Raw genomic sequence first — 26,332 nt, 5'->3', positions numbered from 1 at the left:
GGTGGGGTTGATATTGGTCAGAAATGACAGACATTAGTGAAAGACTTGGTTGATGAAAGATTGTTACATGGAAAGAAAGAAAGAACAGGACTGGATATTACTAATGATAGCAGGAGAATTGCCATTAAAAATAGCAGTTTCACAAGAAAGAAGAATTTTCAGGGCTATTTTATGTGTGATAAGTCAACAGGACAAAATAGGTGGCGTAAAAGGAGATGCAAATTAGCTAAACTAGGAAGAAGTTCACATTTTTTGGGGGGCAGGAGAGAATACAGATTGAAAGGCAGAAAGGGAATATTGGGAGAAGGAAATAAAATTTGTCCATAACCAAGGTAACCATATTACCTCTAATTAAGGTGTGGTATATGCAGAACGAAAAAAAACTGTGATTATGAAAAACACATCTTGGAGCAATGCTATAGTATAAGAAATTGCAAGGGAAGGATATTAGTGTAGCATGTGAAATGGTCAAGAGGTAATTAAGAAAAGCATCAACAGAAGTAGGGTCAGAAGGATAAATCAGATGAGGAATAAATGGATGAATGGCATTAAGCAGGTGGAAGATAAGGAGAAAGGTTATCAAGCAGGCTAATGAACAGCATGAGACCCAAGCAAGAAGAATGACCAACATGGTGAGGAAGGCAAAATCAGATTATGAGATGAAATTAGCTGAACAAGCCAAAGGAAATAATAGTTCTTACAAAGAAATAATAATTTTTATGAATGCTGATTATAGGAAAGCGATAGAAGCAGAAGAGATTGATTTGAGTGATCAATAAAGCAGAAGATATTACTGAGTGACCAGTATGAAAATAAGTATCATTCAAGAAGATGACGGGATTGATGTGAGAGGAGACGTAGATGAACTGTGGAATTGTTTGTTATTAAGAAATCCCAAATACAGACATGGGATTAGATATCTGCCCATGTGTTAAAGGAAATTGTAAATGCCAGTTGAAGAGTAGAGATGCCAAGATCGTCCCGTTAGATAAAGGAGGCTCCAAGACGAATAGCACATTAGTCTTATTAGTAATCTCAGAAGTAGTAGTGAAGGTATACTGAAAAAAAAAATTAAGGACAGAATTCAGTAAATAGGTGGATAGCAATACTACTCTATGTGCTTTCCAAAATAAAGTAACAGTTTGGATAAGGGAAATGGCTACACCGTTATGGTGGTGCTAGACTTTGCAAAAGCATTCAACAGGAGAAAATGAAGACTGACATGAATCTGAGAATATGGATAAATGGGGTGGTCGATGGACAGATTTCAGAGCAGCATAGAATGGAGTTGAATCAAAGGGAAGGCAGGTAACTAAATGACTCTCTACTTCAGAATGATGTGTATGTGGTGGTGGTTGGGGGGGGGGGGTATCCAAATGTATGCTGATGCTAAACTGGTGAGAGTAATTATTAATAAATATGAACAAGTCCTACAGGATGATTTGAATGCACTGACAGTTTTCAACAAAGGATAATGGTTGCCAGTTTAAAGTAGCAAAGGACAAGGTTATGCACTTTAGGCTGAAGAGAATGCAAGCTGTATACAGGCAAACCTCTGCTTATGAACTTTCAAGATACAAGCAGTTTTCATTTATGAACATTATACAGTCTACAAATTGCAAATCCAATTCGTTCAATGAATACAAGAACCCCAAATCTCAAACATTGATGAATTGATGTACAATGGAAAATGTTTAGTCTGATAATTCCTTTCCCTCTCTTTGCCAATATATATTGAATATTTTTCAGCATTCCACACATTGTATGCAGTTATATTACTGTTTTTAATACCCTTGAAATATGGAAAACAAACATAAATTTAGTGATTGTGAAAGTGCTAAAAGGGGCTAAAAATTTGAGTTCTGTTAGAATTGGTCTAACAAATATACGAAGTTTTTTTTTAAAAAAATTTTTTTAATTCATTTAAAATTATGTATTTTTATAATAAACTTTTTCAAATAAATTATTCTGAATTTGCATTTTTACTGTCTTTGTATTAAAATAATTTCAGAAATGTATTAGCAAATTTAAAAGTATATCTTACGGAAAATATAAATTCAACTTATATACACATTTCCAAGAATACATTGTTTGTAAGTTGAGATTTTCCTGTACTGATGAGATAGCATGCATGAAATTATGCATCACCCCCTAGGGATTTAGGAGTGATGGTGGACAAGGGGTTAGTTCAAGTTACATATTACACAAGTGAGAAAAATAGCTTAAATGATCACTCACTTAAATGTTAAGAGATGTACTGATAGGGATGTTATTATCCCTCTTTATAAGGCTTTGATATAACACATTCCATTGTGCACACATTTTGTGAACCAAATTTCTTGGGATGTGGAAATGGAGAGGATTCAGTGAAAAGTTGACCACAATAGTACTTTTTTTTTTTTGAGGAGATATACAAAAAAAAACATTACCAAAAGGGTTTTGTACACCCTTTTAGTAAGTGCTAATGTAATTTTTTCGATTCATGACTGGAATGGGGGGGGATCACCTTTGAGGTTATAAGAGTGTATTTAGCAAGGGCACAAGGACTAGTGTGAAGAACAGAGAATAAGTGAAATGGGTTGCCAGAGACATTTGGTAGGGCTCTGTCGTTTAAGGAGAGGTGTGATAGGCATTGTAGTTAGTGCAGGTGGTATCTCCATTGAGATACTACCTGCACAGAGTCCATGTAGTTACTACATGGACTCCATTGATATAATTTTTTCATCACCTTTTCACTTTTATGGTTGGCATATCTGAATTAACAGCATCACTACTCTTGTGCTGCTTTGGGGCCATTATTAAGTAAAATAAGGGTTACTTGAACACAAGGCACTGCGATACCATGACATTCGATCTGATAACTGAGATGGTTACTAAGTGACTAGTGGGTGGGTAGTGTACAGCATAGAGTATAGAGTACAGCATGGATATGCTGAACAAAGGGATGATATACATCCCAGGCCGGATGGCAAGAGATTTCATCACACTACTCTAAAACTTAATTTAAAAACTTAACATTGTTCTTTCTGGAATTTTTCATTTAATATTTTTGGACTGGGATTGACCATGGATAAGGGGGAACTACTTATGTAATGGCATCCTCTTTGTTTCTCTGTAATTTTATTAGATTAGATTAGAGATTTTAGTTAATCAGATTTTTATTTCTTTATTTTGTATCTGTCATATAAAGATTATTTAACTTTTTGGCAAAAGACCACGGGAAGCATTGAATGTCTAACACATATCCTAGAACGATGCACAACATTCAGCTTATTTTTAGAAACATGAGAAAATTGTGAATAATAGGCCAATTAATATTTCTGTTAAGATCCTGGAGAAGTTGGTAAGGGCCTATTTCCTACTCCTGATTTTTGGAGTAGGAAATATGGCTTATTAAGGGGTGTTCTATCTTCGTAATTTGCTCACATTTTATCCTGTATTAAGTGGATTCAAGAGTAAATGATTACATAATATTACTAAACTGTGATAAGGCATTTGGCATAATACTGCATAAATGTGAAGATGTTTCTTCAATTAACATTAAAAAACACAAAGGATAAATAACACTCTTTATTTATGGCCATATATTTCAGCCTGAATATTACAGGCCATCATCAGTGGTGACAACAGTTAATTACAAAACAGAACACAAACAATGGATGATTTGAAAAAGTAAGAGCTGTATGATGTTATACATAAAATGCAATGGTATAACTGAGGAAATATGGCAATGTTGATAATTCATTAGCTCTTTTAAAAAATTACTAAACTGTGATAAGGCATTTGGCATAATACTGCATAAATGTGAAGATGTTTCTTCAATTAACATTAAAAAACACAAAGGATAAATAACACTCTTTATTTATGGCCATATATTTCAGCCTGAATATTACAGGCCATCATCAGTGGTGACAACAGTTAATTACAAAACAGAACACAAACAATGGATGATTTGAAAAAGTAAGAGCTGTATGATGTTATACATAAAATGCAATGGTATAACTGAGGAAATATGGCAATGTTGATAATTCATTAGCTCTTTTAAAAAAAAAAATGATGTGCGATAAAATAAGACTTTTCCATATCTTAGAAAGAGACAGTCATTCCGATTTAAGTTTGGATGGGAAAGTAAAACCTCAGCACTGTCTTGGAACAAATATTCAAATTTATATTGACACCAATGAAGTAAGCATGTTTCAGACCATAGGTGTTGTGGTCTGTATCTATTCTGCTGTGCCAAGCCTGATTTTTCAGAATTACTGTTTCTAATGTAAAACTAGTGTTCTTGTTTACTCTTTTCTATAGTGTCCAATTTGTTCCAAGTAAGAAAGATGAGTCACAAGAAACTTGGTAGACACCAGGGAGAGCTAGAGGAGACTGTTATCTTTTGAAGATGGAAACCATACTGATAATTTGTTGATAGAAAGAAAAGTAGCCACTAAATTGTATTTCTTAAGAATTCCGGAAATGGATTCTGAGATGCCAGAAATGTAAGGAATTGGAACTTGACATACTTTGTTATTTGAGATATGATTATAGGAGTTAAAAAGGTGTTGCATGCTCCTTTCTGAGAATCTATTCAGTTTCATATATCATTTGATGTTTTAAAGTTCCTTGTAATTGTTATAGTTGAGAGATAGAAGAAGCTGCAATGAAGTTTTTATACTTCCAGTCTTCTGTGATGGATGGTGAGCTAATTGCTATTGAATGTAGCATCCAGTGAAAGTTGGCTTTCAATAAACAGAAGTAATTAATTCACCTCATGGTCGATGAAGGAGTAGAATATCTAAAAAGGATTTGTTGTTTTTTTTATTCTATTTCCACTGTAAATTTAATTCACGGATGTGGTTTATTTATATTCGATAAAAAAAAAAAAAAAAGTAGGCAACGTGTCTTCATTATGAGCCAGATAGCAAAAACATAACGAACTCAAAATGAAGGCTGAGAGTGTATGTAGTGCATTTTTCTATCCTGTCTAGTGAGTCTTTCTCAATTACTGGAACTCCATGGAGGTACTTAAATACTATTAACTCTCCATATTATTCACACTCTGCCCTCTAGCAAGTTCAGACCACAATTTTTTTCCCCCTTCTCCCATGAGGTATTAATAAACCACTTTCAATCTCGTATTGTTTGACATGAAAATGCCAAATAGGATGGTTCATTTCTTTTGATAGTTCTCATTCTTCTGATTGAAACCTCCAAAATGGATAAAGTATCAGATAAAAGGGCTGGAAAAATGATTTAAAAGGTGGAAGTATGGAGAAGACAAAGTTTACCGGAAGAAGAGAAAACAAAAGAGTGAAAGAATAAACTTCAATGAGTCTGTTACCAAAGTATGACAGGAGGGAACTGAGAAGGGTCATGATTGTAAATGAGTGAGTCTGTATGATGCAGGAAAAATAATGTAGTTTTTATGTCTGGAGCAAATTTGATAGACAGTAAAGACTTGTAAATGACTAATGAATCTGGAGTTAGGTGTCTATAAAAAATTCCATTCAATGAGAATGGAAGTGCAAAATCAGAAACTGAGGTTATTAGGAGGAACATGAGGTGACAATGTGAGAGAACGTTGAATGCAATTTCTCAGGTTTCAAAAGTGAATGGCACACCTATTAAAGTATTCAAAGATACCTGTGGATGAAACAGAATATTACAACACGCATGTGCACACTAATATTGACTATCCTTGATACTTGGACAAATTAATTAGCATATGATGATAAGTGGTCATAAGTCCTTATGGATAGTACAACACTATTGTATGAAACCAACATGAAGCCACTGGTTATAATGTATTTATTTTTTTTTTGTCTGTCAATTGCATGTGTTCTTGCTTGCCTGTTCTCAGGGACAAAAAACCTGAGTTTCCAGGAAAAAAAAACCCTCTACCTCTGTATGAGACCTGCTAACTCATCTTTACTCGAAAGAGACCAGATAAAGGTTCCTCATGTCATGGACGGGAAGTGAATCTAGGTCTTTCCAACGAAACGGTTTCGTCTATACTGACTGAGCTAAAGAGGCTCTACTTGGGCAAAAACGTTTATAGAAATAAAATTCTTATATAATCTCTGCCATTGTTAATTATTTGTTGGTATCTGCCTATGTTCCTGTTTGTCAGTATCTTTCGGTGTTCTTTGCAGCATAACTATCATAACTGCTCTTTTGTACTGAAACAGAAATATTTAGAAAGGTCTTATGGACATCATCCCAAACATAAGCGTATAGATGGGTGAATTTGTGATTTGTATTATTTAATAGCTAAAGTTATTTCTGGAGGGAAAAAAAAAAACCTGGTTTCCTAGATACTGTTTTAGGAAAGGCTTGTCTTCACACATCTTCCTTTATCTCCATATGTGTATGGAGATTACAATTGTGCAAGAAGAGCCAGAGATTTCTAGCTGTGGTTAGACATAATCTCTTGATTTTTTTGCCATCACCATTCTTGGCTTCATAAGGAAAGGGGGAAAAAAATCATCTGCTGAGGTTGCTAAGATTACATTCACATCCCTCTTAATACAGTATATTGTTATATTTTTTCTATTTCATTATTATTTATTGTTAATCTCTTACTATGCCTAATTTATAAATTAAACTTTATTATAGATATGTATGCATAGGAAAAAACATGGTATACATAGGGTTCATTACTATCTGCAGTTTCAGGTATCCATGGGGGCAGGGGAGGGTCTTGGAATGTATTCCCTGTGGATAAAGGATTCTTCTGTCCTAGAACGATGGCTAGGACAGAAGTAGACACATCCAGGGCTATCAAAACTTTACTGTGATTGCAATTATTAATGTTCCTGTAACACAAGTAAGTGTAGAAGTGCTTTTTCAGCTTAAAAACTTATTCTGACAAACTGCAGAGGGAAGTTTGGACAACCTTTTTTAACTTTTAGATTAAATAATGACCAGATATGTTAGGCAAAAGATTTAAATTTATAGTAGTGCTTAGAATATATATATATATATATATATATTTTTTTTTTTTTTTTTTTTTCAGGAGTTTTTTTGTTCAAGCAGTACTTGGTTTTCATAACATTTGTAATAGTGGAATATTATTTAGCTCTGTACAATATCAGTCATAATAAGTTGTGTTAAAATCTATGATATGGTATACACACACAGTTATATCTTCATAAATAAAACTTTTGTTTCCATTTTGTAGTTCACTAAATTTAAATGACCAATATGTTCTTTTTCCTTGTTAATAGTAACAATGAATGCTATTTTGGCATTGTCATGTTCTTGAGAGTTACAATTTATTGTAATAACAAGAACAAGTTACAATTTATTGTAACTCTCAAGAACATGACAGATATTGACAAAGATCATGGCATATGGCACATTCTAAGGAAAACAGTTGCAAAACATTAAATGCTTGTAATAACATAATCAAAGTAAACAATATTTAATGAGTAAACCTTAATTTAGAATGATGGGCAGCTCTGCTACCCTTTAGAAGTTTTCATCTGTTTCTGAATATTGAACAAATTTCAAGATGTTTTCTGCTGCATGATGAAAAATTCTTTCTTTTTTTTTTTTTTTTTTTTATGTAACACCTCCAGGGAGTACAAAGACTCATCGAGGGAGGGCACCTACTCTACAACTCTCAGTCTCCACCACTCCAGCAATCTTCATCATCTACACAAACAGCATCTACTGCTGACCATCACCACTAGCATTTTCACAGACAATCACAAACATCTGTGCCTATGGTGGGATTTGAACCTGCAGCCTTTTGGCTGAAGAGCAGATATGCTAACCACTCGGCCAACCAGGCCAGCATTTATATGCATTTCATTTCCAAATATTGTCAACAACTATATTGCATTATGAAACGTGGATGTTAAACAAAAAGATTTTTCCTGAACAAGTGTTTAAAAATGATACTGGGAATATATTGGCCAAAACAGATATCAAACGAAGAACTATGGCAGAGAACAAACCAGAAACCCATGTTGCAACAGATACATGAAAGGAAATGGAGATGGTTGGGGCATGTGTTGAGGAAAGAAGATAAAATAATAGTAAAACAGGCTCTAGATTGGAACCCACAGGGTAAAAGAAGATGAGGAAGGTCAATAGAAACATGGAAAAGAACAACACTGAAAGAAATAACAAATATTAATAAAAACTGGAACCAAATAAAGTTCCTGTAACACCAAAGTCCGGTGGAAAATGGTGGTGGAAGACCTATGTTCCCAGGTGGAGTGAAGAGGATTAAGTAATATTGCATTATAAATATATAACAATTAAGTTCCCCTCTAAAATTGTAAACAGTTAAAAAAATATATGTTATCAGTAAGTTTCAATACATTGTCCTGATTTCTACAGTTGCACACTGTTATGAACCAAGGAGAAAGAGATGAAAATCGGAAGGCAACAAAATGCATGCTGAAAAACATTATAAATTGAATGGATCCTTTCGTGTGTTAATTCCAGAAAGTAGCGGGGAAATCCTAATTTTGGTTAATGTGGAAAACTATCTTGGTTCATCAGAGAACAAGCTGCCAGTGCTGCATCACTTGTAGTGCTTATAGAGAGAAACTATGGCATAACATGAATGATTTACTGAAGTTTGAAAAGGACAAAATTAAGATGAAGTAACCTACACATCAGGACAGTATGAGGGTTTTTTCCCTCTTTCTTTTAAATGTGTTTATTAATTTAATTGTCTTTAATTTTTTTAACCCAAATTAAATACATTCAGTTTTTCTGACATTACTTCTCTTTATTCATTAAAAACCGATTACCTATTCTAAAAAGTATTTTGGAACACATGAATCCATTATTTGTTATTTTGCATTAGTCTTATAAAAGCAGACCTTAAATAGATTCAATTTATTATTTTTATTGAAAATTAATGACAATACATTTACTGATTTTTTATTATTATTTTTTTTTTTTTTAGAATTTATGTTGTGCATGATGAAGTGAAAGATAAAAACTTTGAACTGGAACTTAGTTGGGTTGGGAGTGGTAAGTATAAACTTGTGTTATTTCTTTTCAAGAATTTCAGATTTAAACATTTGAATTACAGATCTTGAGAATGTTAATTCTTGGTGCTTGAATGCCTGGATTGTACTGCAGATATTTCATATAAAGTTGGTTTCATTCATTGAAACCCTTAATATAAATCAAGATGTATATTCTACTCCTTAAATATGATTAACCATAAATTTATTATGTAATATATATTTAATACAATTTTAGGTAACTTTCTGCAGACAAAAGATTTAGTTCATTTTGATAAATTGACCCATTTCATTAAGGCTATGCTATATTGCACTTTATATTTAATTGCATTGCTTTTGTCAGACCTTGCATTCTTATTAACATGATGATGGTTAGTACAGAGGCCGAGACAATACTTTATGATAACTAGCATTTTCTTTTAAACAGTAAAAGTAATAAGTGAAAATGTAAGTGTGTTGTATTTTCAGAGGATAGAGAGAATAGGATAGCAGGTATTACTAATGATAGCTCAAGAACTTCTGCAACAAAAATCGAGCAAGAGTTTAGATCTAAGGGAGAGGGTTCATTTGAGGCTCTCTGGTGTGAGAAAAAAAGGTCCAGTAGGACAAAATGTATTGTTGGTAGCTGCTATAGACTAGGGAGTCCAGAGAAAGATGTGGATGCCATGCAGTGGCAGATTAGCACAATGAGCTCAGCCTGAGCAATTATCATGGGGACTTCAACTTGGGGTTACAGGCTTCAAGTAGGAAAGAGCAACCTGAAACAGCATGTGATGGAGGGGGCCAGGAGTTTGAGCATGTTGGATCTAGTAATAGCATCAGAACATCTGTCTATAACTACAGCAGTAACTCTGTCTCCATTTGGGGGAAAGTCACCACACAGTCTTGTTCAGGAAGATTGATCATTATATGGAATTCTCAGTAAAGAAAGGGAAACTACAAAGCTGGTGATTATGACAAACTTAGGTGACAGCTTGAAGCAGTGCCATGGCATAAGAAGCTAGAAAAGAATTAGTGGTACGTGGGAAGTGTTCAGGAATCATTTGTGAAAAGCAGTATTAGGCTGCATACCAAGTTCAGGGGGATAAACCAAGTAAAATTAAAATGAATATAAAGCAAGAGCTGCAAGGGAGAAGAAAATGTGGAGGGGATATAAAGATAAAGGTGATCAGCATGCTTACGAATTTTACAAAGCACAGGCAAGAAGGGTGAGTAGAATATTATGAAATGTTAAATCAGATTATGAAAGAAAATTGACTAAGCATCCAAAAGAATTTTGTAAGATGCAGCATATAAGAGAGAGTGATTGTGAAAGGATAACTTTAATCAGTGCCAATGGCAGCAGACTTACAGAAGCAGTTACTAAGCGATCACCTTTCAATGGTGTATCATCTAGGCAGAGACTTTGCAGTTGAGAATTGAGGTAACCAAACTGGGAATGGTCAGAGTGAAAAATATCAATGTGAATATGGCAGCAGGACAGGACAGCATGTGTGCTACATGAATGTGCAAGAGGAACTGGCATGCATCTGAAGAAGTTGCTTAATCTAAGTCTCAGCTCTGGCAAGGTTCTAAGGGAGTGAAAAGAGGATAATATAGTTTTAATTATATAAAGGTGGCTCCAAGACAGAAGTAGCAAATTATGGGCCAATTAGTATCTTGGTAGTTGTGATTAAATGAATGGTCTGATAGCAATGTGATAGAATCTTTGGTGTGCAGCATTGTTTTGTAAAAGGTAAATCCTGCCTTAGTAATTTATTCACATTTTATAATATTGACAGTGGAATTGGATGAAGGAAATGGTAATACACCATGATATTTGCGGGACTTTGCAAAGACATTTGGCAAAGTACTGCATAGAAAAATTATTACATAAGTTGGAGGAAATGGATAAGAAGCTGGTAGCATGGATAGGGGGGGGGGGTGGCTGACAGATACACCAGAGAGTAGTACGTGTTGTACTGGAATCAAGGCAAGTGAGAGTGACTAGTGGAATGTACCTCAGGGCTCTATACTAGAACTGTGACACTCTAATTTGTAAATTAATGTACAAATTAAGTAGTTATTCATTTATTTATTTATTCATATGAAGTTTCCTCCCTTTTTCTCCTTCGTCCCTATTGGGGCGAGTTGAGTCCCCTCATGGGGGGGTTAAGTATTTATGGCTGTAGATCCATGTGTGTTCACGGGGCTGGTTAGCCTGCTTGCAGGATAACTTGAACAGAAATCTACTCTGGAAAATATTACAAGATAAAATACCTCCTAAATTAATTAAAACAATAAAAAGTCTATACAGAGAAACAGAAATTTTCAAACAAAGCATTATCAGAACCTATAATTATAAATAAGGAGTAAGACAAGGTTGTGGCTTATCCCCAATCCTATTGTTATTATGCATTTATACTCTAATCGTTTAGATTAACTTCTATTGTTTTATATCTTTCTTTTATCCTACTGTCTGCGCCATTTGTTATAATGTTTCCTTATATCCTATCCTCGTTCTTATAGCAAGCTCACCACTAATCTTTACTTATTTTTCCTTTTTCTCTCACACATGTACATAACTCTTTTGTCCCTTATCAAATTAATATATTTCTTAGGATCTCTGCAGTCTTATTGGCCTCTCTATGCTCTCAACGTCAATTTATCACACAACAATCTGAAGAGTTCACCCTATAAGTATTAACACATTTATTTCTTTTGCTGCGCCAGCTAATACCTAGGATAGAAAGGATTCTTGCTCAGGGTGACCCCTTCAGAGAGACAATGATAATTTGATCAAGATTAATCTTATTCCTCCGCTTGCTTATTTCTTTCTCACAGTCGTGGCTCGCTTAATATATTTATACTCATGGGTTTATCCCGCTTAGTACGTTGATGATTTTATGAGCGGCAAGTACATGAATGAAACAATTTAATGAGCTTCAAGGTGATACACAATAATACAATTCAAGCAGGTTAATATGGTAGCACTCAATTTAGTTCAAAGGCTCTAATTAATTTGTACTAATCACACATACTAAATTGCAAATAACACTAATACAATCATAAAGTATAAAATTCATAGGTCATCATCATGCCATTCTGATACACGTGGCCATCAGTCAATAGCACAATTTACACATTAAGTTTAACATAATCAGATGTCTACTCGGCCTCGTGGGCTAACAAATCTTAACACTGTTTCGGACCTATGCCTAGTTGTAGGCTACTCTTACAGTCCCTTAAGTTCAGTCCAATATAAATGTCCTCACAAGGAATTCACACTCTTCTATAACTGGAATTAGTATTTCAAAAGTCCTTGAATTCTTAAGACTTGTTCCTGCCTTGTCTGGTCATCAAGGCCTTCAATACAGTCACCTTAGAGGATATCTTCCGTAAAATCTGTGCGAGTAGAATCTCCGCGGGAAAACTGGGAGGTGGCACGGTAACGTCGCCTTGAATGGACGCCATCAATTTAGTTCCTCCGTCGCACAACAATGCACAGCTATCCTAGAGCATGGACATAACTTGGCCCAGTATGAACACTACGACAGACGAACTAAATGCCTTCCACGACTGGCCAGGAATCTTCCCTGACGACGAGCTCGACCACTGTCCGAGAGATCAGGAACCAGGAATCCAGGAAAAAAGATCTGGAATCGTGCTTGCAAGGCCTTTTTTGTTTAATTCTCTCCTCTCTGCAAATCTCGAACTTCGCGATTCGCGCCAACACGGTCACGTGTGTCTGTCCTCCTTTCTTGGAAGACGCTTAGGTTTCCTTTTCCAATACTTCTCTCCCTCCCTTCTTTTCCATAATGCAGGACTGCAAAAGTGACCCTTGAACCCTGACTCATAGGCCTTGCTAATATAGTACTAGAGACTGGCCTTTTCAAATGGATTTGCCAGCTTACATGGATCTCTATAACTGGTTCACACTTAATACAGATTATATATAGAATTTAAAAGCTTATTATACAAATTCATGAAATTCCTAAATTTTAAGTGTTTTGTACTTGTAAACAGCTTACACTTGTCCTATTGCCAACGTTCCATATTCTCTGCCTTAGTGGTATTTGAGGTTGTGACCTGAATATTTTATAATAAACATTTCATAGCTTATTCAGGACAACACTATTCAACATTTATATAAACAGAATCCTAAAAGAATGGAAAACAACTGTCAAAGATGGAATTAAACTAACAAATAATAAACAGCTAAATACAATACTTTATGCAGATGATCAAGTACTAATTTCAAATTCAGAAGATAAAATTGCAGCTAACCATCTAAATGAAATAGCAAAAAAAATTAAAATGAAAATCTGAAACAAAAACAAAAGCTATGATAATGTGTGGAAATATCATTCTAAACATCAAAGTTATGCTTATCAATAAAATAATAGAACAAGTTACAGAATTCAAATACTTAGGAAGTATAATCTTGCAATACAATATTGATTCAATTGGAAGCGAGACTACAAATTTACAATAGAATGAATGGCATAATTGATAGAAATTTTGGAAAATAAATGACTAAAATAACTCAATTAAGATTACATAATATGACCTCTAAACCATCTCTCAAATTTGGAAGTGAAGCTTGGATTCTAAAGCAAAGACACAGACAAAGATTGGAAGCAGCACAGATGAAGTTTCTAAGATCTCTCCTTGGACTCACTAGATTAGATATAAAGAAAAACACAGAAATAAGACAATGATTAGATACAAAAAGACATCATACAAGAAATAGAAGAAAATCAGCAAAATTGGCTACACTACATAGAAAGGATGGAAAACAATAGGATTCTCAAACTAGCAATTAAATATAAACCTAGAAGGAAGAAGAGACTGCAGACATCCAAGACTAAGATGGAAAGACCAACTTCATCTGCAGAGCAGGAACAGCACATTAAAAGCCTATACCTGAATTGCTCAGACAACGATAGGTAAAGAAATTTCTAAATTACAAGAAATAGCTCATTTTCACTGTATGTTTAGGAAATGTTATCCTTTACTTTTTATTTATTTATTTAAAGTCTGCCACTGTTCAAAATTTAAAATAAAAAATGTAAGATAATCTGATATTGCTAAATAGCAGATATCATACAAGGTGGTGAAGAGGATTCAGAGACAACTCACTCAGTAAAAATCCCTTGGAAAGAATGGATAATAGGTTCTATTGTAGATAGCTGGTGCAAACTGATCTCTAACTACTGACTTCTTATCTGGACTGGTAGTAAAGATTTTAGAGAAGTTGGTAAGAACTTGCATACAGAGACAGACAATCTACACCTTGCAAGGAACAGGTGTAAGGGAAGTCATGCATGTACAATTTGTATATTTTATAAAATGTACAAATTGTTTAAAACAGGATCTTGGAGTTATGATGGATAAGTTGAAATGTCACATCACAAAGATTGCAGATACTATTGGGCTTTGCTTAGACATTTGATATGATACCCTTTGAAAGGCTGTTGCATATATTAAAGGATATAGAATTGAATTATAAACTATTGACTTGGATAAAATGGTTCTGATGGATAGGTATCAGAAAGTGGTGTATGTTAGCCAGCCTGGTTGGCAAATAGCATATCTGCACTCTAACTGATAGATTGTAGGTTCAAATCCTGCCTTGAGCATGGATGTTTGTAAGCCTGCTCTAGACAAACTTCTTGAGTTTATAGGAGAAATGTGATTCTGCCAGATTTAAGATCACTAGTAGTCCCAGGAACTGGGATCCCTGTGGAGCATTCCTTAGAACCATTGTTGTTCAGTCTATATTGGAAAGGACTTGACAGATCATGTTCAGTTGCTAGCTGATGATGCAAAGATAGGTAAGCTAATCAGGGACCCTACTAATATGCAGCTTAATGACTTGAATAGGCAGGAAATGTTAGTGTAAAGTGATATACACTTTGGTACAATGAGATTTCCAACAGCATGTTATATTGGTGGGCTCATGCTCTAACAAACTAATAAGGTTAGGGCAGATAGATAAGGCATCAAAGTTCAAATGTCACATCACAAAAACTGCAAATGCAGCTCTGAAGATAACTATAATTCTGAAACAAACAAACATTGATGTGTAAGGATAAGGGGGTCATTTTGCCTCTTTATGTATGACAACATCTGGACCACTATGGGCAGATTTGGTCTACTGGTTAACAAGGGAATGAAAAAACTGTGAAGATGGTGTAAAGAAGAGTTAAAGGATGATGTTGAGATTATGAATGTAGGATGGATTGAGAATGTGCAGGCTTCAGACACTGTAAGCAGAAGGAGGAATAATAAATTAAACACATATTAACTGCTGAAAGGGATGTTATTAAATAGCAGCTTTTGAAATCCTTCATTATATGGAAAAATAGGGGGTGCATCCATAGAAGTTACATTTGTTTGCATTTAAGAAAGAGGCAAGAACTAGATTATTCTCTCACAGAGCAGTGAGTAGAACAGCTTGAGTTGAAGTGGTAAATGTTTGTAGCTTGAGTGAATTCGAGAGCATATGACAGCTGGTGTGAGTGGCCTCGATGAGTTCTTGACTCCCTGACCATCTAATAATGAAAGGAATAACTGTGGATAACAGGCAAATTCATTCGGAGTGTTTGGGGCAAATATCGACCCTTCATATGAATTGACTAACTTGTCTTTAATTGAAAATGTCTTATAAAGATTCTAATATTAGGAACCAGATCTTTTCACCCAGTGAGTATCATTATTGCCGACTGAGCTATGGAGACTTGCAGGTTCTGTAATTCTGTATAATTTTCATTTCACTCCCATCCCTCTTTTTTCTGCTATTTTTTGTGCAGTAATACTCTGCCTTATGATGATTCACTCACATGACACTTTTGAATTATAACCAGTTCCCATTTATATGATGCTGCTTTTGCAAATACTGCACTTTTAGATTATGACCACTGCTCATTTATACAACATTGCATTCATTTGTACTACAGTTCTAGAGGTTTCCGTGAATCAACTAATGCACAGTTTGTGTGAACTGTTTGTTTATGACATCATTGCTTGCTATATCTCTTGATATTTTGTTCACTGTGAATTATAAACTGTTTAGTACTATTATTTTATTTTATTTTGTTGTTGTTAATAATGGCAAATATTATATTAGATACTAAGATTAAGAGGATTTAATTTAATGACACCAGAGGTTGTGGGTTTGCCCCCACAACTTCTGGTGTGTGTGGTGGGGGCAACATAAATTTATTCATCATCACATCACTAAAGTGTATCAAACACTAATTTAGACTGCAGGCTAAACTTACCTTGAACTATTGTTGTTACAGTTGATAACAACGTAACTCAAAATAACTTATATTTGTGAAAATTTTTCATTTGCATAACTGACATAAATGAATACTTTTTTACATCATTTACATGTGTCTGGCTGTTTAACAACTTTATTAAACTATTGCATGTATATCTACAAATGAAGAGAGGTGGGAAAGGGGACAGTGATTTGCCATATCACAGTAGTCTGAAATGTTATTGTGTTGTATGACCAAGATATGCTTGTGGTTGAATTCCATATAGAGGTTGACCCCCTGAGATTCAGCTGTCAGAAAGGATAGATTAAAATAACCTAAGGAAATGTTATGATTAATAGACACTTTCTGTTACGATTCTTTTTTGTCATTTTTATTTCTAGCACTCAGGTTTTTTTTTTTTTTTTTTTTTTTCCCTTCAGAAACAAGTGGAAGACATGAGTTGGTACCACCAGAAATATTTGCTGAAGCTGAGCGATATGCAAAGGTATGTAAAATTTAAGCTCTTTAAAATCCTATTTATGGGGGGAAAATACACATCTAAAGCTAATTAATTAACTAATTAACTAGTTTAATTTAAACTAGTTAATTAGCTTTAATTAACTAGTTTATTAAGTTAATAGCCAGTTAGATTACTAAGCCAATGAAGCATCTTCTTCATTTACATAAAGAAATATACTGTCAGTACGATGCATGGGACTGCTATTTAAATAGCAGTCCCATACATCGTAAACATAGTACATAAGCAGGATGTACTATAGGTTGACCAGCCAACCAATCAACCTCTGGTGTGTGGGGGGGCCAACATAAATTAAATTCACTCATCATTGCAATATTCCCTCAGTTATACCATTGTATTGTTTGATGTATAACATCATGTGGCTCTTACTTTTTCAAATCAGTCCATTGTTCGCATTCTACCTTATAATTAACTATCATCGCCATTGATGATGGCCTGTAATGTTCAAGCAGAAATAATGGCTTTAAATTGTGTTTTTAAGGAATAGGTCTTGTTACTATGCTAAGTTCCTTCTTTCATTTAATGTGTATCCTCTGATAATAGGGGTTATTATCTTTTTTTTATCCCTGTTATTTTCCTTTTTGATATATTTATTGGAGAGCCTCAGTAGCTGGTTGGAAAGACCTGGGTTCAAATCCCATATAAGATGCAAAGAACCTTTTATCAGCGATTTTCAAGTGAATGTGGCTTAGCCGGTCGCATTTGAGGTAGAAGAGTTTTTCATCCCACAAAAGAAGCAAACCATCTAGAAGAACATTTGCAATTAACACTAGCCATAACTATACTATGCAAATAGGATTAACTTTCCTATAATATGTGGTAATCAAGTTTCTAAAAAAAAGCCAAGTTAGGCATTGATGTGCCTTTAAGCCTAACATGAAAGGGAATACAGATTGTATTTATCTATATGCTCTATCTCCAAATATGTCCCAGGCAATATCTTACGGTACATTTCAAATTCTTCTGCTGCTATACTTTGCCTCACGACCATATAAGATGGTTGTGAGACAAAGTATAGATACTTCATAAATCTTTTTCTTGTGTCTTTACATATCTTGTTTGTAATAAATGTTTTCTTTAATATTTCTTTTGTCATATCAGTTTTTGCATATTTCTATTTCTAAATTTACAAATAGTAAGTGAAGTTCGAGAATTGCTGGTTGTGAGCATAAAGTTTAGGGACCATGTTGTTAAAGTAGCAAAGTCATTACATGGAATAACTGCACTGTTACAGATAATACTGACTTGTAGGAATGAGAAGTTATTCTTCCACTTTACAAGATTAAGACCACATTTCAACTACTGCACAGATATTGTCACCTGGGTTCTGTCGAAGTGGGGAGACAGTTTGAAAATATCCAGTACTGAGTAGCAGCAATGTAAGATTTCCTTTTTTTTTTTTCTTTTCCAGTGATTTCGATTATTTCTTGCAAATTGTTTTTCACTCTGTTGTGGCAATTTCCTTTGTTCACTTTCCTGCTGTTTTCTTTGGGGTGATATTTATCATCACATTTAAACTAGTGTGTGTGTGTGTGTGTGTGTGTGTGTGTGTGTGTGTGTGTGTGTGTGTGTGTGTGTGTGTGTGTGTGTGTGTGTGTTATTTGCTTATATTTATTATGCAGTTTTGGCTTTCTTTTTAAATGTGCCCTAGATACATTGGATAATGACAGTTTGCTACAGTCTCGTGTATATTAGGGACAGCAGCATTTAGCATTATGTTTTATGGAGTAGGCATTGGCTAAAAATGTTTGCAGAGGAAGTTGAGTTTATTATCATTGCCAAAATCATCCCATTATGTTTAGGCACTGTAACATCAATTAATTTTCAATTGGAACTTTCAAATTAGAATTATCAAGTACCTTGCACCTGCCTGGAGAACATAAGAAATACATTGGCTACCATTGTTGTGTTGTGGCTAGTTTGGACTGGCAAACTTGGTTTAGCTTCTTTTCGCATAGAAAATTGTTCCCACTAATCACAGATAGTTAGTGCCTACCTTTTGCACTCTGAAGATAGTGGGTATGAAACCAGTGAAGCATTACTAGCAAATGTAATGCTGGTAATGCTTCACTTTGGTGTTGTGAATTATACCAAAAAACCATTTGTGAATTTTTCAACTAGAATACCAACACCAAATGTTATTAATAGTGTGTGTTAAGTGGATAGTTTGCCATTTTGAATTTCTTTTTTGCATAACATTGTGTATAGAGCTTTGGTCAGAACTTTTCATTTGCTGCAGCTCAAGTTTGTTTAGCCTTTGTGTGTGCAGAAACAAATGGTTTATTTTATTATATTTATAAATATAGCAAAAGTATTTTTTGCATCATCTGAAAATCCTCCAATTAGAATAATGAGACATGAAAAGGAGTTTAACTTACTATGTTTAGAGGCAATTATATCATTATTTTTAACATGCAAACAGAAACGTTAATAACACTTGTTCATAAATATTTTGGCTTGAAACTAACAAGCTGTTATCAGCATAGGAACAGTTATACAAGGGATAATGCTAACAATGGATTATTTAAAAATATATTAGCTGCAAGCACATATGTGACCACATTGAGTATGATTATAATATGGAAAAAAAACTAGTGATGACTAAGGAGAATGTTCCTATATTTTTGATAAAGGCATATTATCATTTCAATTTGAGTCTGGCAGTGTATTAAGGCATCAGCACCTTCCTTAATTTAATGTTCGTGACCAAAATATTCTACATTCCGTATCTACAACATAGTGCAGATACTGAATGCATCGACAACACGGTGTTCTAAGCCAGACTTCTCACATTTATTATAAGTGATGTAAGACTGATTCCCCTATATTCTTATTTACACAAAATGACCAGTTTGTCCAAAATAAAGATTATAATCACAGAGGAATGCCTGGAACTGCAAGAGGAGACTGTCTGTCTATCCTTAAAGGAATTTAGCCAAGGTGAAAGCTTATTGATTGGAAGGAATGTTAGTATCAAGTTATGTTTCTTTAAGATTCTTGAAACAGGTTCAGAGATGTAAGGAATTGGAATTCCTTGTACTGTTTCTTAGAGCTAGTATTTTAGGAATCACAGATCTGTTGAATTTGTTTTTTTAAGAAACCATTTGGATGTTGCAAATTTCTAGTTTGAGGTTGGAACAAACATTCAATAGGTACCGCCTGCAAATAAGTAATGTTAAACTTGTGTTCCTGCATTTTATCGTAATTGCAAGTGTTTTTTGTGCAAAATAAGCAGTAAACGGAAAAGTAACACAAGGTACTAAGCAGCTGATTACTTCAGCACAACTTGTAAATACCCATAGTCCATTAAATCAGCTATTTTTTGACAACTAAAAAATAGCCACGTGAAAGTGCTATGCCCACCGTGCGAAGTAAAGATGGCGGCAACAAAGGCCAACAACAGAAGATTACCTAGAGTTCCGTCAGCGTAGCGTCGACGATCGCCAACAAACTGAATGACATTACGAAGTGCTGCAGCTGTGAAACTGAAGTCAAAGAAAGTGGGAAAAAGGAATATTGTGTGATTTCTGTTGCAACTGGCTACATATTTCCTGTGCGAAAATAAATGAATTGGCATGCAAGCTTCTTACCGATCTTAACCAGCCCTACTTCTGTATGATGTGCTTCCCTTCCGTAAAACAGATACTAAACATAGGCGAAAGAGTTGAAAACCTCGAGCAACAGCTTAATACTATGATCGATACTTTCTCCTCCAAAATCAGAAAGTTGGAAACTAAGCTCGAGATGCTTGACGACCAGCGCCCGATTGCATGTGCGCTCGTGCCTGCTAACGAACTTCGTGAACTAATCGCATCAATGGTACATGAGTCACTTGAGGCCAAAAATAGGAAACTCAGCGCCGTTATCCTGAACTTTTCGACGGTAAATCCTTAAAAGAAGATGTCGGCAAACTAGGAGGAGAATGCAATTTTGATCCCAGAATATCGTCAGATGCTATCGTATCGGACCCATAAACAAAAAAAAAGGACAGAATGAACTTTCCACATCTCGTGATAAGTGACCTGCGACTCACCAATAAACACATCCAAATTTATAACAGCGATAAACAACAACCCAAGCTTGCACCCAGTCATGCATACGTGCTCGACCTGATTTAACCTTTGCCCAGAGAGAACAAAGATGCCAACTCCGAAGACAACTAGAAGAAAAACTCCAAAATGGAGACAACAGTTAGATGATAGACTACAAGCAAACCAAACTAGTACAAAAACCAAGGACACCAGTATGCAGGCACACTATAGGAAACGTGCAAGACCCTTGGGGTCAAATCCATGCCTCACAGAACCTTGCATATCCATTTCACCAACATCCGTGGCCTCAACTCCAACCTTAATAGCGTCCACTACCATCTGCAGTCCACCAAACCCAAACTACTCTTTTTAACAGAAACTCAAATCTCACCTTCCCCCAGCACTATTCATCTCAACCTTCCTAACTATAACTCCTTTCAACCCAAGGGTAGCGTCTGTGCATATATCCGCTCTGATATACATTACCAGAGATCAACTAATTTAGAATCGCCCAACTTCCACCTTCTTTGGCTGAAGGTATCCCTCCCCCACTCACTCAAATTCATCTGCTCTTTCTATCGCTCTGCTAATACCAACAATCACTCTGAGCTCTTTCATTTCCTCTCCTTAAAAGTTGATTTTCTCCAGTCCCACTCTCCTAACAGCGAAATCATCCTCCTGGGCGATTTCAACGTCCATAACACCAATTGGCTTTCCTCTTCCAGTCATACAGATCCTGCAGGCAGAGATGCTGAAACATTTGCAGTCACTAATCACCTCATGCAACTTGTTCAAAAACCGACCAGAATACCAGATAACCCGAACCACTCCCCAAATAACCTAGATCTCTTCTTCACTAATGAGCCCCCCCCCTCGGGGGGTAATTCTGACCACAACTTAGTGCTCATCTAATCCCCCATGCAACAAAACAACGCTTACACAGTCACTCCCACACAAGAGTAGTTTGCCATTATAACAATGCCAAATGGGATAGTCTCCGAGACTACTATGCTTCATTCCTGTGGTTGGACTATTGTTTCCAGTCTTCCAGTCCAAACATATGCACCGAACCTATCACCAAAGTAATCCTCACTGGAATGGAAGCATATATTCTCCACACTACTCAGAACTGCCATCGCCTAATCAAACCCTGGTTCTCCAAAAAATGTGCCATGGCTGTACAAATGAAAAATCAGCCATATCACAACTGGCTCATATCAAGAACCCCATCCTCGTTCAAAGCCTATACTGAAGCCCAAAACAGATGCAAGAAAATTATCAATACTTCTAAAGGACACCAAAGTAATCCTGAAAAAGGGCAAAAAGCAGGAAGCTTGCAGCCTGTCCAAACGGTAGCCATGCCTTTTGGTCTCTTGCCAAGGCAATTGGCTGTAACTTTTTCCCTACACCAGTGATGGTGAACCTTTTTACCCAAGTGTGTCAAACTTTTTTCTTTTTTTTTTAAATATTGACGTTGTTGATGTGCCACTTGCATACATGCATTATAAATGCAACTACATAATCATAGATGGTGACTTATACATATCATATTAGGCTCTTTATTTAATAGGACATTGATATAAAATCTATGAATTCATATTATACAATTCATTTAATAAACTGAAATTACAAACTTACATTACATTTAATGACTTTTCTGTTGCTGACTACTGGTAAAAAGTTCTTTCAATGAACAAACCTACCTTCGCCTTAACTGAGAGCGATCTTACACAATTTATCGCAGTTTTTTCATCAGAATACCAATATTTTTCAACATCCAAGGTGTGTCACCTGAAATCCTCAAGTGTGTCAGTGCTGACACGCATGTCATAGGTTCGCCATCACTGCCCTACACCATTCCCACCTCTATCATACCCAGATGGGTCAATTGCAACATCACCCATAGAAAAAGCTAACCTCCTGGCTTCAAACTTTGTCTCCAATGTGCACATAACTGACAATGTCAAATGCCCTCCAGTCATTCCAACTGCCCAACATACAATGCCAAAAAGATATCACAAACCTGTTGTCTAAATTAGACACAAAAAAGTCTCCTCGCCCTGACGGCATTCCTCCAATTATCCTGAAGGTCTGTGCACCAGAACTGACTCCTTTCCTATGCCATCTGTACCCACTCTCTTACTTCACTGGTATATATATATCCCAAAGCCTGGAAACTGGCCTATATTCAACCCATTCCTAAAAAGGGTCACAAATCACTGCCATCTAACTACCACCCTATCTCACTCACTTCAGTCCTATCTAAAGTAATGGAGACTCCTAATCTACCTTGAAGGTACCGGCTATTAAGCGACCACCAGTACGGATCCTGTCAAAGCCGTTCAACAGGAGATGTACTCTTATACATCACCATCACTGGACAAATGCCTTGGAGAAATTTGGTGAATCCCAAGTAGTTGCACTTGATATCTCTAAAGCCTTTGACCGTGTCTGGCACAAAGGCTTACTAAGCAAACTCCCATGGATTGCCTCAGGACTTCTGCAGGTGGATTGCCAGCTTCCTGTCTAAATGCACACTGTGATGGTAGATGGCTCCCTATCCTCTCACCATCTTACCAACTACTGCTGGGGTCCCACAAGGTTCAGTTCTCTCACTAACCCTCTTCCTTCTATATATCAATGACATACTTCAGTTGACCTCTGACCCAATACACAGTTTTGCAGATGACAGCACATTACATTTCTCCCTTTCATATGACAAACCCTACTCTACACAGTTATCTGACGAAGTTATCTGAGCCAATGGGGCTCAGATAACCTTGTCAACTTCAATGCTAGTAAAATCCAGTTCTGTCTTATTTCTCACAAAAAAAAAGAACCATTTTTCCCCCGGCATTGTTTTGATAACACTCAAATTCCCAGACAAGATAAAATTTCTCTTCTTGGAATTACCCTGACATAAAGCCTCTCTTGGCATAAGCACATCACAACCATTGCATCCTCAGCTTCCAAAAATCTGGGTTTTCTCTTTCACTCAAGATGCTACTTTACCTATAAACAGCTGTTAACATTATGCAAATTACAAATCTGCCCAGCTATTGAATACTGCTCTCACATCTGGAGTGGTGCTCCTAAAAGCTCCCTCAAAATGCTAGACTCAATACAGAGGAGAGCAATTAGACTAATAAATGACCCATCTCTCACCAACCCACTCCCCTCACTTTCACATAGACGCTTGGTCTTTGCAATCTGTATATTCTGTAAATATTTCCATGGAAATGTTCATATGAAACAGCATCAATAATTCCCCCACTCTGTACTAAGCCCATTGGAACACGTACTGCTGCTGCCCAGCATCCTTTTGCAGTACACCTTGAAACCCATAGAACAAGTTCCTTTCCCTCCTCATTCATCCCTGCTACTGCGGTACTGTGGAACAGCCTTCCCCTGACGTATTTCCCAAGGAATACATCATACAGGTGTTTAAATCAAATGTAAACAAGTTTCTCCTTTCCCAACCCACCACCCATTTACGGTACTAACGTACTATAGGTTGACCAGCCAACCTCTCATATATGAGCCCAACATTTAAAAAAAAAAAAAAAGCATGTATGATGCAGTAAATTCTCTCTGATACCAAGCTTTTGGGAAGGACTGTGAGCTGAGTTATGTAGTATGTAATGGCCAGTGAAGGTTGGTTTATGATATACAAAAGTAGCAAGTTCACCAGAAGAGTAGAAAGTAGAATGTCCAAATTATATTTTAATTTAAATAATAATTTATAATATAAAATGGCCCTTTGCATTATGAATATTCTTCTGTTTTCTTAGTTAAAAAAAATTGTTTTTGAAAGTTATTTTTTCAATTTCTCACCAGCTAGCAAAATCTACTTACATGGACAAGTGGGAAAGCATATTTATTGATTCCTGAAAATATAACCATAATCTGATTAATTCAGTGTTGCAAATATTTAATCAGTGACATTTTTATATAGTTTGCAGTAATTAACTTTTGCTGAGAAATTATAGCATTTCTTTTTTCTTTCTTTCTTTAGGAAGCAGTTGAAGAAGAATCTGATTCAGATGAAGATATGTAGTTGAAAATCTGTTTTTCTGTATATCATCTTGCCATCATCATTCCATTAAATATCAGCCAACTTCTGTTTCATGGAAATTCATATTCACATATATTCTAGTATTATATGAAAGCACTATTATAATACTGGATTGTTTATTAAAGATTATTTAGTAAAATCTTGTTTGTAATTATAAAAATCTTATAAATTATAAATAATTATAAAAATTACATAACTTTATAATGCCATTTTGTAGATTCAGTATTATGGGTTATTTCAGATATTTAAAAAGTTGGCTATACACAAAAAAAAGAAAACAACTGAACTCACTTGACACATTAACTCTTCTTTTTTTTTGTTAAGCAAACTAGAAAAGTTCACTAGTTCACAGAAGTCCTTGCAATATGGACTAAGCCCTCTCTCCCCTTCACTCCTAGATAAGTTGTTTGTTTATTTTTTTTAAGGGGGGGGGCTTAAAATTTGAAAGCTGTGCACAGTTTTTTGAATGATTATTTAAATCATATGAACATTGATCCAGTTACTGAATTGTTATGGAACTACAGTTGACATACCGTTATAACTTCTACAGTTGACATAACTCTTACTGCTGAAACACTCTTTAACAAAAAAGTGTTTCGGTGGTAAGAAAGCAGACAATACCTGCACATAGGGTTTCTTCAAGAATTTACAATTTTAGAGATACAAACACAGTAATATCTCACATTATGACACTCCACTTTACAATCTGCTAATACGTTGCTCTTAGTGGCATGATGCTTCCATGAATCAACTAATTAGCAGTTTTTGTGAACTATATTTATTTATGACATTGTTGCTTGCTACATCTTTGTTTTAGTATTTCACTGTGAAGTATAGACTGTTTATTATTCTATTAATTTTATGGCTATTTTGCCTGCTTTTGTTTAGGAGTGCCCCTGTTTTAATGTCATTGGCTTTTTACTCAAGAATTCTTAGGGCATTGCAGATGTATTTTAGATTCAAATATATGTAGCATGACAGAAGAAATTCGCACATACCTTTTCTTGGATGTTGTTGCCTGTCTTCTTTCTGCGGTGTGCATACTTATGGTGTTGAAAGAGGGAGTGGGAAGGGCTTGGGCTATGTGGGAGAATTAATTTGAAAAAACCCAGGTTTTTGTATAATATATACATATATTATTTTTAAGGGTGGGCAGAGCGCTTTTTTGTAGGGTGGGAAAAAGATGAATAAGGGGGCTGAAAATGACCTGTTTTTTAGAGGAAGGAGAAGGGTTTATGGGAAAAGGTGAGAGGATTGATGGAGTGCAAGCCATTTCAACCATGTGGGTCGTCGTCTGAACTAATGGAGGAAGTGGGTGCTCTGTTGTGTCAGCTTGGTGTTTCTGCCTTTGAAGTGTTTGTGTTATTGCCTATTGGTCGTAGTTGTGACCTAATTTTTATGTTGTGAAGCTTCCAACACTCAGAGATTATGTAGGGTCAGTGAACTGACCCTACATAATT

The 26,332-nt window shown here is 35.5% G+C and overlaps 1 protein-coding gene across 1 annotated transcript in view; it reads left to right on the top strand.

The window, feature by feature from the left end:
- The window catches only part of Prosalpha7 (proteasome alpha7 subunit), a 168,459-nt gene extending 143,448 nt beyond the window's left edge, over positions 1-25,011 (top strand). Inside the window, exons 8-10 of the mRNA XM_090399365.1 lie at positions 8,918-8,985; positions 16,669-16,733; positions 24,813-25,011. Of these exons, the coding sequence (XP_090255491.1) occupies positions 8,918-8,985; positions 16,669-16,733; positions 24,813-24,854 (175 nt within the window). The 3' untranslated portion in view covers positions 24,855-25,011. The remainder of the gene's footprint in view (positions 1-8,917; positions 8,986-16,668; positions 16,734-24,812) is intronic.
- The last annotated feature ends 1,321 nt before the right edge of the window (positions 25,012-26,332 follow it).

The sequence above is a fragment of the Typopeltis vanoorti genome, chromosome 10, assembly GCF_054136105.1.
Source record: "Typopeltis vanoorti isolate ZY-2024b chromosome 10, IOZ_Tvanoo_1.0, whole genome shotgun sequence".
NCBI classification, from domain to species: Eukaryota; Metazoa; Arthropoda; class Arachnida; order Uropygi; family Thelyphonidae; genus Typopeltis; species Typopeltis vanoorti.
This window is presented reverse-complemented; position numbering and strand designations above follow the sequence as displayed.